Source organism: Ochotona princeps, chromosome 1 (genome assembly GCF_030435755.1).
Source record: "Ochotona princeps isolate mOchPri1 chromosome 1, mOchPri1.hap1, whole genome shotgun sequence".
Classification (NCBI taxonomy): Eukaryota; Metazoa; Chordata; class Mammalia; order Lagomorpha; family Ochotonidae; genus Ochotona; species Ochotona princeps.
Genome location: NC_080832.1, coordinates 86,344,667 through 86,363,218, shown reverse-complemented (window position 1 = coordinate 86,363,218; position 18,552 = coordinate 86,344,667). Strand labels below are relative to the sequence as shown.

The window sequence follows — 18,552 nt, the reverse complement described above, 5'->3', positions numbered from 1 at the left end:
CCTCCACTGCTTTAGCATGTCACAAACAGGGAGCTAAAAAGGAAGTGCAGCAGCTGGAGCACAAACTGGCACCCATTTGGGATCCCAGCACTTACAAGGTGAGGATTTAGCCACTGAGCCATTGCGGGTTTTTTTTATATATGTCTATTCACTTTTTGAATTTGTTCCTTTGAAAAATGTCTCTATATTTTCTTCACCCATTTCTTCACCAGGTTGTTTACTTTGCTGTCATTGAACTTCTGAAGTTCTTTGTAAATCCTGAATATTAGCCCCCTATCTGTTGTATAGTGTGCAAAGGTTTCCTCCCATACTGTTGCCTGTCTCTTTTCTTTGATGTTTGTTTCCTTTCCTGAAGAGAAGCTTCTTAGATGCAGTCCCAAGTGTTTATTTTGGCTTTGACTGCCTGTGCTTTTGGAGACTTTTCTATGAAGTCTTCACCAATTCCTATATGCTGCAGGGTGCATTCTGTGATTTCTTTTATTAGTTTGATGTTTTCAGGATTCTGATTTAGGTCCTTGATTCATTTAGAGAGGATTTTTGCATAAAGTGAGAGGTCAGATCTTGCTTCTTACTTCTGTGGTTTGTTATCCAATCATCCCAACAGTATTTGTTGAAGAAATCAAAAGTTTCCCCGGATTATTTTCAGTTCTCTTCTTGAAGATTAGTAGGCAGTACATATGCAGGTTTACTTCCAGGTTTTCTATTCTGTTCTACTAATGATCTTCTCTGTTTCTGCACCAGTACCAAATTGTCTTGAGTACCACTGTCCCATAGTATGTTCCTGAGATCTGGAAAAGCTGTGTCTTAGAATAACCTCACCAAAACCAGAATGTCAATAAACAGGTAACAGTTACTTTAAAAGTAATTTCTGGAGATGAAAATCACAATAACTGAACTTGAAAGCTCATTAGAAGGAGCAAACAACAGTTTTCATACTAGAAGAGACAGGCTACCAAAGTTGAAGATAAACTGAGATGATCTAAATGCCCATGATAGCCATAATGGGCAGGGACTGACGCCTGCAGCTGGGAACCAGGAACTCAATCCAAGTTTTCCCCATGGGTGGCAGGAACCAGGAACTAGTAAGTAAGATGCTAGAGAAAAAATCTAGAGTTGGGTGTTGAATCCAGGCATCTTATATCGAACACAGGCTTCTTACCTGATGAACCAAATGTCCAACCCACATTTCCACAAAAATTTACAAATCAATTTATCCATTTTTGCAAAGAAGCCAACTGGGATTCTCATGGAAATTTCATGGACTATTTGGCTCATTTTACAGCATATTGTCATTTTACAAGCAAGTCTCAAGAACATAGAGTATTAGTTATTTTTCAATGATATTTTATAGATTTTCGTGTAAATCTTGCATCTCCTTGGTTAAATTTATTTCTAAGTGTTTTATTTTACTTTATTTCTAGTTCTATTGTAAGTGAAATTAACTCCTTTGCTTCAACTCGTATTGTTCATGGCTAGTGGACAGAATACCACTAATTCTGTATATTGATCTTATATCCTGATTCCATGGTGAATTTATGCATTTATTTTAATTTGCTTTCTTAGTAGTTTCTACACAGAAAGATGCTGTCATCTAAAAATAGATAATAAATAAACCTATTATAAATTGATTCAGAAATGTTTCAGAAATCAGAACTCTTTTTTTCTAACTCATTTGCTGATTAAAACTGGCTTAAACTAACATAGGGTTTTTATTTGCTTTGCTGTGAATACTCATATATTCATGAAGAATTATGAATGTGTTTGAAAGAACATGAGTGGGTAACCGTTGTGGACCCCGTCTCGGGTTCAATTTAATATATAATACACATTTCTATTCTAAAATGGGAAATATTCTGAATTTCTTAGTACATACGACCTAGGCATATTGGTGCAGTATTTTTTAATGATGATAATTACTGCAGACTGAATGTGTTCTCCCAAAATTCACATGCTGAACTCTAACAACTAATACTATGGGCTTGGAGATAGGGCTTCTAGGAAGTAATTAGGTTATATTAGATTACAACTATCCACTTGTGATGACGGAGTTAATGCCCTTCACAGACCGAATGGTGTTCTCTCCATTCTGCAAGTCAACAGCAACAACTAGCTATCTGCAATCGGGAAGGAGGAGCTCAGCAGCAACCACATCTGCCCCATTTGATTCCTAACTGGCAAACTCTAGAACTGTGAGAAATGGTTTTTTTGTTTGTTTTAAGAGTCATTCAATCATTCATTTAAAAGACAGAACAACAGACAGGAAGAGACAGAGAGATCTGCCATGGCTGGTTTACTCCAGGAATTAGGAACTCCATCCTGGTCTCCTACACTGATGCTAGAGTCCAGGTCCTTGGCCAAATCCTGCCTTTCACACGAGCAGGAAGCTGAACTGGAAGTGAAGCGGCCATGACCAAAAGTGGCACTCTGAGAAGGGCTCAGGTGTCACAAACTGCAGCAAAACTTGCTGCACCGTAACACTGGCCAGGAGAAACATCTATTTTAAAAAAAAAAATCACTCACCACATGGTTATTTTCAATAGCAGTGTAAGCTTAGACAAATACACTAATCATGTTTTAAATCGATGGGTACACAGTACCAGAGATTTGCATCTTAATAATTTGAGTAAGAACATGTAGATAACCAATCATATGGGATGGCAAAGTTACCAGGAATAAAGCAAAGGAGATTAAAGGGAGACAGTGAGACAATGAGGTACAGACCACAATACGGGAGAAAGCACATCATCACATGGGTGCAAAGAGAACAACTGTATAAACCTAGCACTTATAAGTCTTGTTTCTATTCCTTCATGTCTACTTCCATACACCAGTGGTAACTATCGTTAATTTCCTCTGAGTCTTTTAAGTAACGACATATCCTGATGAGTATGCAAATATGCTCACATCCATAATCATTAAGAAATACAGTACAATTTATACCACATACAAAATCTGCAATCTAGGCCTTAGTTTCACTTAAAATAGAACACAAAAATTTACTTTTGTTCAAGACAAAACTTCCTTTTATAAAAATACACAGGTTTTCTGTTCATTATGGTGGCTGTATAGTGTAATACTTCCTACTATAGATGTAACAAGTCAGTAGCTAGCCTCCTACTGGTGCAAAAAGGCTGCTTTTACCATATGTTTATTATAAGATGCAACAAGCAACTGCTTTTTAAAAAGCTTCAATAGGCTTTAGTATCCAGAACATTTTTAGGTTGATAGAACAATTAAATGAAAATCTAGAAGCTCTTCTGTATCTTTGACGATCAGTTTCCCCTACTGTTGACATCCTGCATCACTGTGGTACACTTGACACAACTTATGAAATGGCTAATGCACTTTTGCTGAGTAAAGTTCATATTGATATTACAATTCGCTCTTTGTGTTATACAGTTCCAATGGTCTTTGACAAATGATAATAACTACCTGTCATTAGGGCATCCTCTCTAAGAGCTTCATTGGCCTGAAGTCTCTGGAGTTCCAACTATTCATCCTAGCCCATCTCACCTGTCAAGCCTCATGCAGCCTTTGATCATTTCATTTCCTAATGCACGCATGTATCATAGTTGATCCAGTCACTTGTTTTGTTTTTTTGTTTGTTTGTTTTTTAATTTTTTTGCCATTTTTTTAAATTAAATTTATTCATTAATTACATTGTGTTGTAACTGCATAGAAACTGGGATTCTTCCCCCACTTCCCCACACCCTCCCCTCATGGTGGGTTTCACCACCCTGTTGCGTAACCATAGTTCAAGTTCAGTTGAGATTCCCTCTTAGCAAGCATATGCCAAGCATAGAGTCCAGCATCTTATAGTCCAGTCAAGTCCAACTACTTAGTGGGGAGACTCTGGTCTGAGGGCAGAGCCAGCAGAGTATCATCCCGATCAAATAAAAGCACTAAAAAATATGGAACGCTTCACAAATTTGCGTGTCATCCTTGCGCAGGGGCCATGCTAATCTTCTCTGTATCGTTCCAATTTTAGTATATGTGCTGCCGAAGCGAGCACGATCCATTCACTTGTTAAAGGGCAATGAATGACTTCCTGCTACCGTCAATCCTTGCTGGCATTTGACATCACCAAATTTTCTAATAGATAAAAAGTGTTATCTTTTAATTTGGAAAGAAATCTTACATCTTTGATCCCACTCTCCAAGTGCCTGAAACAGCTGGGACTGGGCCAGACTGAAGCTAGGAACTCAGTCTGGATTCCTGCACGGGTAACAGGAACTCAGGCACTTGAGCCATCATCTCTGCCACCTCAGAGGGCTCATATAAGCAGGAGCTGGGAATGGTAATCTTCTAACAATATGTTAGGTTGCATATGCTGTTACTTCCTTATTTGACAATGGTACATTGTCTTCTGTGGTATCTTATACTCAAAACATTTGCCCATATTTAAATTTTGTTGAAAGGGTTCCAAAGATTCTTCGTATATTCTGTATATAAATCTTTTACCAGATACATGTTTCATGAATATTTTCTCCCTGTCTGTTGCTTAACACTCCCTTAACAATGTTTTAGAAAAAACAGAAACTGTTAATAATATTAAAGTGTAACATAATCTTTTTTCAGTGATAGTACTTTTGGCACTGTATTTAAAAATTATGTAAGTAAGGAAAACTTAAGCCCCTTTCATATTTTTCTATTATCTTTTGGACGTTTCATAGTTTCTGGTTTACAGTTCATTTTTGTAAAAGGTTTAAGTAAGATCTGTGTTTAAATTCCCCCCTTCTTTTCATATTTAGATATCCAATTATTTCAGCCACCATTTGTTAAAAATATCACCTTTCCCCCAATGCATTTCCTTTGTTCAGAGGACAATCAGCTGTTGTATTCATTTATTTCTAGAGTCCATATTTTGATCTACTGATTCATATTACTATTCTTCCACCAATACCATACAGTCTTAGTAACTCTAACTTTATAGTAAACCCTGCCACTAGACAGTGATGATCTTCCAGCTCTGTTCTTCAGATCATTTGACATATTCTGTGTATTCTGCCTTGCTATGCAAATGTTATAATCAGTTTGTCAATATCTACAACATAATTTGATATGACTTAGCTAGAATTGTGCTTCATTTGGCAGCAAATATTCTAAAATTGGAACAATTTAGCTGGGCTTCTGTTGAATATTTATTTATTTTTTTTTAAAGATTTTATTATTATTGGAAAGCCGGATATACAGAGAGGAGGAGAGACAGAGAGGAAGATCTTCCATCTGATGTTTCACTCCCCAAGAGAGCCGCAGCAGGCTGGTGTGCGCCGATCCGATGCCGGGAACCTGGAACCTCTTCCGGGTCTCCCACGCGGGTGCAGGGTCCCAAAGCTTTGGGCCGTCCTCGACTGCTTTCCCAGGCCACAAGCAGCGAGCTGGATGGGAAGTGGAGCTGCCGGGATTAGAACCAGCGCCCATATGGGATCCCGGGGCGTTCAGGGCGAGGACTTTAGCTGCTAGGCCATGCCGCCGGGCCCTTGTGTTGAATATTTACATCAACTTAAGGAGAAATAACATTTTAAAGAAAGATTTATTTTACTTTTATTTGAAAGGCAAAGATAAACAGAGAGAAGGAGTGACAGAGACCTCTATCTACTGGTTCACTCGCCATAGCTAGCCAATGCCTGACTTCCTATGTCCAGAGCTGAGCCAATGTGAACTCAGAGGCCCAGAGAAGTTGCATTAGTGAGTAGGCAAAATGGGTGTTTCCAATCATCCTACAAGGTGCAGGATAGGATCATTCCTCATCCCAGAAAAGAATTATTAGGCTCCAAGCATCAATTGTGCCAAGAATTTTCTCCTCTACTTAGTTTTCTTCTTCATTTTTAAAAAAAATTTTTAACTCGGCCACATCAAATGCATAGTCACTACAAAATTCTCATCAATTCTTTTTTTTTTTTAAAGATTCATTTTATTTTTATTACAAAGTCAGATATACTGAGAGGAGGAGAGATAGAGAGGAAGTGGAGCTGCCGGGATTAGAACCTGCGGCCATATGGGATCAAGGCGAGGACCTTAGCCACTAGGCCACGCTGCCGAGCCCAAAATTCTCATCAATTGTTGTGTTAACATAATATTAACACAAAGAGAACCGATTCAATGCAGTTCAGAATACAATTCTAACATAATGATGATACGTGCATCCCTTTCTCCCTATTTTCTTCCTTAATTTTTTAGGAAACAACTTTTTAGTTCAGACTAGAGTAGAAGGCTCAATGTTCCAATAAAGATTTCACCCTGTTATAAGATCCTAATTTAGATGGAATACAGGCAAGTACTGTAAATAGTAATCACATGAAACAATTTTATTTTCATTTTATTTGAACATGAAAAAGAGATCGTCCACCTGCTGATGAATTCTCCAGTGATGACAAGAGGGACCAGCAGGACCTGTGACCAGGAGCCAGGAACTCAGCCTAGGTCTCCCTCCTGAACATCAGGAACCCAACTGCTTCAGCAAATATCTGCTGCTTCACAGGATCTGCACTATCTGGAAGCCAGAGTCAGGAATCATGGCCAGGAATCCAAGCCTAGTAGTCCAACATGTCACATGGGTGTCCTAACAGTCATCGTACTCACTGGGCCAAATGCACTGCCTGAAGAATGTTTTAAAAAACAAGAAAGTTGTAGCCAGAACCGTGACAGAGATGGTTAAGTCTCTGTCTGTAGTACCAGCATCCCACATGGGTGTCAGTTTGAGTCTAAGCTACCCTCTTTCCAATCCATCTCCCTGCCACCGTGCCTGGGAGAGCAGCAGAAAATGGACAAAGTCACTCCCTGCACCCACGAGGGAGATCTGGAAGAACCTCGAAGCTCCTGGCTTCAGATCAGCCTAGCTCTGACCTTTGTGACTATTTGGGAGAGTGAACAAGTAGACAGAAAATTTCTCTCTCTTTCTTTCAGTCTCTTTCTCCTTCTCTGTAAGTCTTCCTTTCAAATAAAAATAGAAAAGATATCCAAAAATATCTGCTTTTCACACAGACTGAAAAGCCTATGGAGGGATATCTGCCTGTCAATAATATATAACAATGAAGCTAATCTCTTGGAAACTGCATAAAATCAGGCTATTTAAGGTGTGCTCACACACTAGTGGTATCCGTGTTTATTGGGAGTTTGTTGGAAATACAGACTAGTGGGATGAACTAAAAGACCCTGTATTTTAACATTTGCATGTAATTTTTGTGCCCATCTAAGTTTGGAAAACATTGGCTTAGGTCATTTATCTTATATGACTACAGTAAAAACATGTCAAATTGATTCATGTTAAGAATTTGAAAAAAAATAATTTAGAAATGAACAGCTACATTTAAGCTTCACACCAAACTAAAGAATCCCAGAGGCTGTCTGACTTCCCACGTCCAGGTCGACACGATGTGGCAGCTGGTGTCAGACCCCTAGCACGAATCAGGTGGCAAACTGATTGGTCTTCACATACCATATAAATCAAATTTGGGTAGGACATGATAAAAGATGTTATGATTCTATGAGAATTAAGTTTCTTTACATGTTACCAATGTCATAACTCATAAAGTACTGAAAAAATGTTAGAAGGCCATTAACATTCTACTACAGCCTCAAAATACTATTTTCTAACTTGCGGAGACTCTCATTTATTAATGTAATGTAATATCTCTTAGCTCTTGACCTCAGTTATAACTTTCCCTATTATCTATTTTTTTTTAAAGATTTATTTTATTTTTATTACAAAGTCAGATATACTGAGAGGAAGAGAGATAGAGAGGAGGTGGAGCTGCCGGGATTAGAACCAGCGGCCATATGGGATCAAGGCGAGGACCTTAGCCACTAGGCCACGCCGCCGAGCCCTTCCCTATTATCTATTAAAAGCAATTTGCAACTTCAATATTACATACGTGCAAGAGGCTTTTACAAAATGACACTGAAGAAAGCAAAGGACTATGACAGAAACAACTTCTGGAATACAGCAGACCTAGTGAAAGTCACAAACAGAAATACTGCAAGGAGCTCCAGTACACCTTTCACCTAGATTCACCAAATCATTTTCTCTATACATGCAATAGTGAACTGTGAAGTTGCAGATAAAACAGCACCTCTGTCTTCAGAGCAAACTATTTTTTCTCAAAATCACAGTTATCAAAAACAGGACATTATTACTGAAAGCACACTATCATCTAATCTAAAACTTAACTCGATTGTTCTACATTAATGTGTAAGTATTTTTTTTTTCCTAGCTCCAAAAGAAACCCAGGGTCACACATTCTTCAGCTTCTCTAGAATCCGTCAGTCTGAAATAAGTCTGAATTACTGCATCTCTTAGGGCCTTGATAATTTGAAGCAGCTTGAACAGTTATTTCATTACATGTCCCTCAACTTGGATCGCCTATTTTCTCAAGATTATAATCAACTGTGCGCATGTATGCACACACGCACACATATGTATGTGTGTCTTGGCAGAAATGACATATAAGTAATACCGAGTCACTCTGAGGAGACTGTATCATGTGTATTTGTGCTGTTTAATGAATTAACTTGGACCAAATAGCCATGGCTTTTCTATTATAAAATTACTACTTTACATTATTATAAAATTTTCTCCATGAAATCAGAAAATATGTTGATATGTCAAAAATATGTAAAATTCTGTTTTTATCAAACTCTCACCCTCCAACTTTAGTAACCCCTGACACTTCTTGCCAAAAAAAAAACTATGTGGTGCTTGCCAAATGCTGTTTCTAATCCTGTCATTTCTTCTAAGTTTGTTGGAATTCTATCATAGGTAACAGCTTTCTGGTCTACACCATTTATCAATTGAAGTACATCAATACAGTCGCAGGACTTATTTCACTCAGTGAGTAGTCAGTCACCTGTTAAAATAATGTTATGCAGAGAGATTTGATGCAGTGGTCATGTTGCCACTTGGGATGCCTACTGACATTATCACAGATCCTGGATTGAAGTCCCAGCTCTGCTCCCAGTTCCAGCAGCCAGCTAAAGCAGTAGATAATGGCTTATTGTACTTGGACTTCTATCACCTACATGGAAGAACTCGTTAGAGCTCTTGCCCAACCCAGGCTGTGTCAGGCATTCACAAAGGGAAACATCGGAAGAAAGAAGTTGATTTGTTATTTCTCCCTTACTCATAAATAAATAAAAAAGTGCAGGCTCTTGTTGAACAAATGTCATTACCTTAATAACTGGTCCCAGATTTAGGCACTGAGGCCCCCTTAGAGAGCTGTTGCTTTTATTATGTCTCAGCATTCTCAGAGTATGCCTCCTCACTATTTGGCACAAGATGTTGCAAATTTATTATGTACTTTTCCAGCCACAGACTCAGAATCAGCAATTTCTCTTAAGAGTTCCAATCCCTTTTTGGTAAAGTTAGCAAGTGATTTGTCTACATACACATACAAACATACAGAGTGAGAAATTAACTGATTTTTCTTTTCCCTCATTACTTTCTGCTTTCATCTTTATTCTTTCTTGTGCTTTCCTTTGCTGGGTGTTAAGGCTTGGAATTTAGTGGTCAACTGTCTTTGACTTTAATTTTTATTGATAGTAGTGTTTTAAACTATTAATTTCACTATTCACTATTTTAAATGTAAAGTACATGTTTATATTATCATTAAATTTTTGAAATTATGTAATTTTTTTAAAGATTTATTATTATTGGAAAGCTGGAAATACAGAGAGGAGGAGAGACAGAGAGGAGGAGAGACAGAGAGGAAGATCTTCCATCCGATGTTTCACTCCCCAAATGAGCCACAACGGGCCGGTACGCGCCAATCCGATGCCGGGAACCTGGAACCTCTTCCGGGTCTCCCACGCGGGTGCAGGGTCCCAAAGCTTTGGGCCATCCTCGACTGCTTTCCCAGGCCACAAGCAGGGAGCTGGATGGGAAGTGGAGCTGCCGGAATTAGAACCGGTGCCCATATGGGATCCCGGGGCGTTCAAGGCGAGGACTTTAACTGCTAGGCCATGCCACCGGGCCCGAAATTATGTAATTTTATATATCCCTTTAATCTAAGATTTAAAGTTAATTTTTTTAATAAAATGCATCTCGATTGATTTTGCTGTAATTTCTAAGTTTTATGAATTGCAATCATAGAAGAGTTGATTGTAATACATCTCTATAGAACCTACTGATATTTTCTTTATAACCTAATTAACCTCGTTTTGTGTGCCAGGTACATAAGGCAATGATGTGTAACCCAAGCTATCAAGACTAAAGTTAAAGGTTGTAACATACATCATACTGTTACATTTGAGTCTTTTATGTTCTTAATTTTATTTATCTGAAATGACTTACCTTAAGTATGATGTTGTTAGACTATTATTACTATATCTTAATCTGTATGTCTGAAATACTCGTAGTTTTTGCCTAATAAAGATGATTATTTTGTCACCTGGTACATAGATACCCTTCATTGTTATGTTATTATTAAAAACTGTACCTCTTCATGCTAAAAAAAAAATGTGTTAGTTTTCTGCTGTTGACATGGAAAACTACCACACACTTGGTGGCCTGAAGCCCCAGTCATTGACTATCTGTTTGCATGGAGCAGGCATCTGGGCACAGTGTGGCTCTGCTAGTTATCACAAATGGCCTTGTCTGCTCACATGGTTGATAATTCAGCTCCGAGAGAGGCTGCAGCTAAACCTGGAAGCCTCTCTCAGTTAAGGTTGCTTCCCTTCCTCAATCTGTCTCAGTGCCCTGTTCTCTGCAAACCAGTAATGGCAATACTGGCATACTCACCCTTGGAATATCTCTAACTCTCTCATCACCATTTCTCTGACTCTAACCAAGACGGCTTTCTGCTTTTGAGAACTCATTTCATAACATTGAGTCAACTGAGACAATCTAGGGAAACTTTTGCATCTTAAAGGTTTAGAGCCTTAATCAAATCTGCAAAGTCCTTCTTGCCACTTAGTACAACATATGCAGTTGCCAGAATTAAGGACGATTTTTAGGAGACAAAGAAGACATTTTGCTTGTCACAAAATGTGTCTTGCTGTGTTGCATTTAATTTTTTTTTTTGCACTTGAATTCTGTGTTGTCTATTATCAGGATCACTATCCATTTTTTTTTCTTTACTGTTTCTGCTTGTTTTATACAACTTGAAAGAGTCTTTAATTTTCTATCTTTCAAAATTATTGTTTTAAGTATGCTTTTTTTTAACAGAACATAGTTGATGTTTCTTTGTGAAAAAATTAGTTTTTTTCTTTTAGTGATATGTTAGGTCTATTCACTTAGGTATGATGAGAACTTCTAGTATTCACAAGAACTTAAGATAATTTTATGCTTTTACATTTGCTGTGTTGTTAGCTCTGGGTACCTAAAACAGGCAAATTCTAGGAGACAAAAAGTAGAATAGAGGTACCAGGGAATGGTGGAATTTTTTTTAACAAGTACAATATTGCTGGGATGACAAAAAAAGGATAGTACTGATGGTTACATGATATTCAATGTACTTAGTACACTGAATGCACACCTAAAAACTGTTAAAACAATAAATGTGTATATATCCTGCCACAAAAATTACTGAAAAAATACATGTGATATAATTATGAACAGATATTTTCCACTTTGTACATAAACACAAGAAGGGTAGACATGGTGAAATTTAACGCTGTATTTAAAACCTACAAATCTATAAGTTAGCTAGGGCATGTGTTATATGAGCTTAAAAATGCTTTCTTGTCAGAACCAAGTTTATTCAGGTACTTAATGAATGCTACATTGCATGCTTAGAAAAGCGTTTCATAGTGTATACAAATGCTATATTATGAGTTGCTTTAACAAGCTGTGAATTTATTTTAATTAGATGCCTGTTTCCATAATCATCTTCAACGACAAAACTCATCTCCCTTAAGTTTCATGGAAGTATGTATGTTGAAAAATCTTCCTTATAAAATGATCTGTTGGCACAGCAGCTGCACTTTCTTAAGTTGTTAACATAAAAGGCACTGTACTAGGTATATTATTTATTTAGTTTTCATAACAAAAATGAATACACAACTCCATTTGAAGGATAGAAAAAGTGAGGTGCAGAAAGTTGAATTAACAAGCCATTGGGAAGCTGATTTGAGCAAGGACTCAGTCCGGGAGAGGTGTAAGAGCAGAGCCATGCTCTCAATCTTCGTGCTTCTGGACAAAGGTCTACATGTCCTACAGGAAGTACAGCAATGGGAAATGGCAACATCAACTGACAAGAAACGATATTTAGCTGAGGAAAAGATGTACAGAATGACTTTGAACTTTCACAATTGTATTTAATTTTATAAAATCTTATAATAAAAAAACAAGAAAAAAACCAATTCTAGCATAGGATTTAAACAATGCAATTTTAAAGAAATTTTGTATTTAGAACCTCTCAAAGATATCAAATACACTTCAGTATTTAGTGAAAACTGTAGATAGGTGAGTGGTGCAATCCTTACCAAATATTAGATAAATAACTAGTGTTTGGTATGTACTAAACAAACATGTAACTTCTTATTTCTGAATCAGGTCAACTGCAGTCAGACACAGAAGTGATGAAATGATGAATAATAAATGACTTTAACACCTCAATTAAGGGGAAAAAGCAATTTTCAAACACTTCTGAGAGATACTTCATTAGATATAAGTAAATTAGAAGATATCTTCATCAATTCAAAATTACTAAGATATTAAGTCTCCTAAAACAAAGCTGTAGGTATGCAGTAATCCCTGAAGACATCTCAGTGGGTGTTTGGTGGAACTGTAAGTTGATTCTAGCATTTATATAGAAATGCAAAGAATCTAGGCTACCTGAAAACAATTTTGAAAAGGAAAATAAGTTGAAGGCTATATATTATTTTATTTCATGACTTAGAAAAGTATTAGTATAAGGATACATAAAGCAGTGGAACTGAAGAGACTACCACCCATATAGTCAATCGAATTCACAAAACTATCAAGGAAATCCAAGGCAGAAGGAAAACGTTGCCAACAAATGGTGCTCAAACCACTGGCCACCAGTATATCTGCATAACTATAATCTTTAAGACATACCATACCACAAAATTGGCTTAAAATGACTCATAAGCCTAAAGATAAGATAAAAACTACAAAGTTCCTAGAAGAAAACTTCACAGATGATGTCCATTATCTTAGCATACATAACCAAGCCCAGAGATACAATTATACAGCAAATAGAAATAAACTGAATTTCATAAATTTTTTAAAAAATTGGCAGTTAAAATAAAAAATATATACGTAAAACATGCAACAAACAAGAAAATGATACTCATACATGTGTTTGATACAGTAAAAATCACAGAAACCCAATAATAGAAAAATCTAATTCAGAAATAGGTTGAAAGATTCTAACATATATTTTACAGACGACATAAAATTAGCCAATAAGTACCCCAAAATATCCAATATCATTTGTCATTAGGAAAAGGGAAACCTAAGTCATCAGATATTACTATATAACCATTAGAATAACTCTTGGGAAATACTTCATGTATTAAGCGTTTATAAGCATGTGTAGCAATTTTAAATCTCATATTATAGCATGCATGCAAAATGATATAGCCATTTTGGAAACACTGGTAATTTCTTATGAAGTTAAACAAATGAACACTGGGTGAAGAAATTCTATCCCCTAGGTATTTACTCAGGAGAAAGTAGTGAAAGCACATCATCTACACAAAATTTCTAAAAAAACTTTCCAATCAGCATTGCTCATTATAGACTGAAATTGGAAAAGCCACACATGTCCACTAACAAGCGAGTTCACCAATTCTGATACAGATGCACATGATAAGAGCATTCAGCAGGAAAATGGAATACAACACAGGGGCGAAGTTTGGGGGCGGAGGGGAAGCAACATCGAGAAATCTCAGAAACAGTCTGCAGTGCTAAAGATGCCAGAGAAAGACTGTATTCTCTGAGTCTGTGAAATTCTAGAACTTGTAAAACTCAACTGCAATGAGAAAGAGTACATCAGGGACTACGTGGGGTCTGAGCCTAAGGGAGCAGGGTGCATAGAAGGTATATTTGGGGGAGAATCTAGATGCTCTATGTATCTACCTAACTATATTGGGCAAAATTAATATGAATACTTAAGTTGATTTTAAAACCCTCCTAAACATGTTCAGTAAAATGGGATACAGTGTGCTTAAAACAAGGGTTAGAAACAAGGTTATGAATATTTATAAAAGCTATATAGAATTTAGGATTAAAGTATTGGAAGGATTCATCACATCTTTGGTGCCATGAAAACAATTCACCTTGTGAATAAAAGACAAGAACAAGTCTTTAAAAATTATTCTAATTGGGCCCGGCGGCGTGGCCTAGCAGTTAAAGTCCTCACCTTGAAAGCCCCGGGATCCCATATGGGCACCGGTTCTAATCCCGGCAGCTCCACTTCCCATCCAGCTCCCTGCTTGTGGCCTGGGAAAGCAGTCGAGGATGGCCCAATGCATTGGGACCCTGCACCCACGTGGGAGACCTGGAAGAGGTTCCTGGTTCCCGGCATCGGATCGGCATGCACCAGCCCGTTGCGGCTCATTTGGGGAGTAAAACATCGGATGGAAGATCTTCCTCTCTGTCTCTCCTCCTCTCTGTATATCCAGCTTTCCAATAATAATAAAAATCTTTAAAAAAAATTATTCTAATTGTAAAAAATACTGATAACATATAAACTAATTATAGCATATACATATTTATATGTATATTTTAAAGATTTATTTATTTGTATTGGAAAGGCAGGTTTACAGAGAAAGGCAGATACAGTCAGAAATACCTTCTGTCCACTGATCCACTCCCTAAGTGGCTGCAATAGTTGGAGCCGAGCTGGTCCAAACCAGGAGCCAGGAACTTCTTCCAGGTACCAAGATTTTGGGATATCCTCTACTGCTTTCCCAGACCACAAGCAGGGAGCCAGATAGGAAGTAGAGCAGCTGGGACACAAGCTGGTGCCCATGTGGGATCCCAGCGTGTGCAAGGTGAAGATTTAGCCACTGGGCCACTGCGCTTGGCCCTACAGTATATTTTTAAAACAACTCTTTTGAAAAAGAAATCTTTTAGGATAACCAATTAGTGCATCACCTTTCTAAAAATAGAAGTAAGAAAAATAGTAGAATTCAGCCTGACTTGTGTTTGAAGGCCATCTCTGAAACAATTCTTTTACAATTTAGCCAAAAACCTACTTTCTATCCTCACCTTGCCTATGTTAACATCAAATAAAGTTATTTACAGAACTTTCTGAATTACCACTTGTACACTACTATATACATAACATGAGTGTTTTTGACGTGTTTCCAAATACAGAATGGGAATAACTTGCAAGACTGTGACCAGACGTTTTAGTTCTTTTCAATTTGAGTCATATTATACTGTCTTTAGTTAAAGTGCTTAAAGTTTAGGTACTAGTCTCAAAAATTCAAGGAGGGCAGACAGCCTCTTCCAAGAAAGCAAAATAGTAGTTTTCCACCTCAACTAATACCATTCTTCAAAAGTATCATCTCACAATGAGCCAAATTCTACTACTTCCATTTGGGTATCTGAGTGCAAAGATGGGTCCCAAGTCTCCTCTTTGTGGAAAAGTTCAACTTAGAAAATATAGGCGCAGCCTGTTACACAGCTGTTTGTAGTTCCCAGTAATTCTCCCAAAGCATTTCCTTTACATGTGAGGAAGATGATCAGAGAATCTATATATGTAACTTGAACTACCACACAAAAGAGCTGTGATTGGAAAACCAGACTAACAAAACCCCCAAATCCATACTTGCAAATACTATGCTGTAATGCCCCAAAGAAGAACTCAATCCCTTGAGAGATACTACATAAACTTGGAAGAAAAATGTCAACATAGTTTTAAAAACTGTATTTACCTTCAGGGGACGAAGAGCGCCACAAAATTTCGTCCACCAGCTGTTTTCAATGAATTCTAAGTGCCTTTCTCTTTTCCTGAGTGTCCGTAACCTTTCTTCAAATTGTTTTAGAGCGCGTTTATCCCTTGCTGAAAGAGGCCGGCCATCTTTGCTCTGCAAATAATGGTACAAAATTAAAAATTTTAAAGATTAAAATCATGAGATTCGGCAATCAAGCAAAACACATTTTCAGGGTTGGACACGCATTAGGCAAATTTACAGCATGAAAATACTCTGACAACTGCAATGTGACAGTAAGTACAACTGAACAAAAATTAGCCTCAAAAACACAGCTGTAGATTTGGGAAAATAAACCCTGCTCCACTGCTGGTAGGAATGCAGACTATTGCAACCTCTACAGAGGGCTCAGACTACTAAAAAATGACCTATCATATGACTCAACTATTAGTCCTAAGAACATATCCAAACAAAATACAATCTGCATTATGAGAAAGCAACCTGCAACCCTATTTTTACAGCAGCACACTCTATAAGAGCAGAGACAGGGAAACAACCCAGATGCCTGTCAAAAGAGGAATGGATAAAGAAAGTGCTGTAAATTTATTCCATAGAATATTATGCAGGCATAAAAAGAATGAAATCCTACCACTTGAATTAAAATGGTCCCAAGTAGAGACGATTATGCTTAATGAAATAAGCCAGTCCCGAAAGGACATCATCATATGTTCTCTCTGATATAAGGCAGCTATCATACAAAGTACAAAATAAATAAATATAGGTAACCAAGTACATATATATATTCTCATAGATTAAATGCAAAATGGAGACAAGCATAGAAGGAAGTAAAGATACTTTGTGGTACGTGTCTCTATTCCTGAATAAAAGCAGGACTCCCAATGAGATATTTACACCTTTACAGTATGATACCAAATTTTCTACCATTTTCTATACCTACTGTGATATGACACATTTAAACAGCAGAAAGTTACACTTGTAACTATTATTAAGGTATTATTAGCACTGTGACAAATTGGGGGAAAATGGCAGGAGGGGACACAGGAAGGGATTAGAGAGGGAGAAAGGTACCTGAATGCATACAAAAATGTTATCATAGAAAATAATAATTTAAAATTTGAAAAAAAAAAACTATTCCTAAAGATGCAGCAAAAGGTTTGACAAGGTAGCAAGGTACTAAGTAAATGAACATAAATTGATGACCTTGGAATACACAAAAAAATCTACGGCAAAGAAAGTATTTGTAAGAACAGTCCTAGAAAAGAACCTTAAATACCTTGGAATAAACTTAACCGAAGACGTGAAAGACCTCTATGAAAAAAATTACAAAACATTAAAGAAATGTAAGAGGACATTCAAGGATGGAAAAATTTACGATGCCTGTGGATCAGAAGACACAAGTTTTTAAAAATATGGACACAGTTCTTGAAGAATCAGTTGAAAAAGCACAAACATTTAAAAAAATTATGCGTTTATCAATGGCTAAGTCACATCAAAAAGCAGTTCAAAGACAAAGTAATTATATGGTTCCCCATAACAACAGAACACCAACTCACTTTTGATTTAATCGTTTGAATGTGTTGCTCTACTTCTTCAATGTCTTCAGTGTTTTCTAAACGTTCATATGCAGCACTTCTAGTGCCTTTTATCAGATTTAAAGGTAGCGCTGACATGCCATAGGCCTAACAGAAAGAAATTTTATGTTTTAGTAAATTTATTTTAAGCACATTATACAAAGTTTTTAGGCTAAAACATATTTCCAGTAATAACTTTAAAGTACACTGCCAAGGCTTATATGCTAAACCTCCGCCTGAAGAAACTGCAAACCATATGGGTGCCAATTTGTGTTCTGCCTACACCACTTTCCTGGTTCCCTGCTACGGTTTGGGAAAACAAGGCAGTAAGGCTCAAGTCCTTGGGTCCCTGAATCAACATGGTAGACCCAGAAGAAACACCTAGCTTCAGGTCAGCTCAACTCTGGCCCTTGCAACCATTTGGGAGTCTAACAGTGGATAGAAGATCTCTCTCTCTTTTTTAGTCCACTTTAGAATAGCTTTAAATGTACAAAATAATTGTAGTAGCAACACAAAGAGTTCCCATTCACCCCCTCACCCCACTTCCCAGTGTATGTGAGTGAACCACATATTCAACGTTGCATTTGTGCGTAAAGCTGCCTTTCAAATAAAAATAAAATAGATCTTCAAAAATAACTTAAAAGTGAGTGGTGCTTAAGGAATATAATCACTGTCAAGTATTATACTACAGTGAAGAATGATTACACTAATAATTTTGTTTATATTTATACAGCATTACATTTATAACACTATTTTTAACAGGAAAGTTTCAAATCTAATGTAAATAAAAATAACCTATAAAAGAATAAATTACAGCCTTAGGCTAATCAAGGAATAGGATAATGTGAATTAGTAAAAACAATCTCTAGGGTGAGGACTGTGGCACAATGAGCTAAGCCACCATGTGTGGTGTGTGTACTACATCTGAGCGCTAGTTCACATCCAGCCTTCTCTAGTTCTGATTTAGCTCCTAAAGTGGCTCCATGGCAGCAGATGATGGCCTGAGAGCCCAGGTTCCTGCCACCCACATGGGAGAGCCAGATGGAATTCTAGGTTCCAGAGTGGAACTTGGCCCATCTAGTCAATGTGGCAATTTAGGGAATGAATCAATACAGGG

At 37.2% G+C, this 18,552-nt stretch overlaps 1 protein-coding gene and 1 non-coding gene across 2 annotated transcripts in view; both read right to left on the bottom strand.

Annotated features, from left to right (window-relative positions):
- Positions 1-18,552, bottom strand: part of LMBRD1 (LMBR1 domain containing 1) — a 113,062-nt gene that overhangs the window by 37,063 nt on the left and 57,447 nt on the right. The window contains exons 8-9 of the mRNA XM_004580471.4: positions 17,418-17,543; positions 15,847-15,999 (exon numbers count right to left, since the gene is read on the bottom strand). Of these exons, the coding sequence (XP_004580528.2) occupies positions 15,847-15,999; positions 17,418-17,543 (279 nt within the window). The remainder of the gene's footprint in view (positions 1-15,846; positions 16,000-17,417; positions 17,544-18,552) is intronic.
- On the bottom strand, positions 3,906-4,012 carry LOC131481964 (U6 spliceosomal RNA). Its single transcript, XR_009246672.1, has one exon. It is a non-coding gene; the product is annotated as a U6 spliceosomal RNA (small nuclear RNA).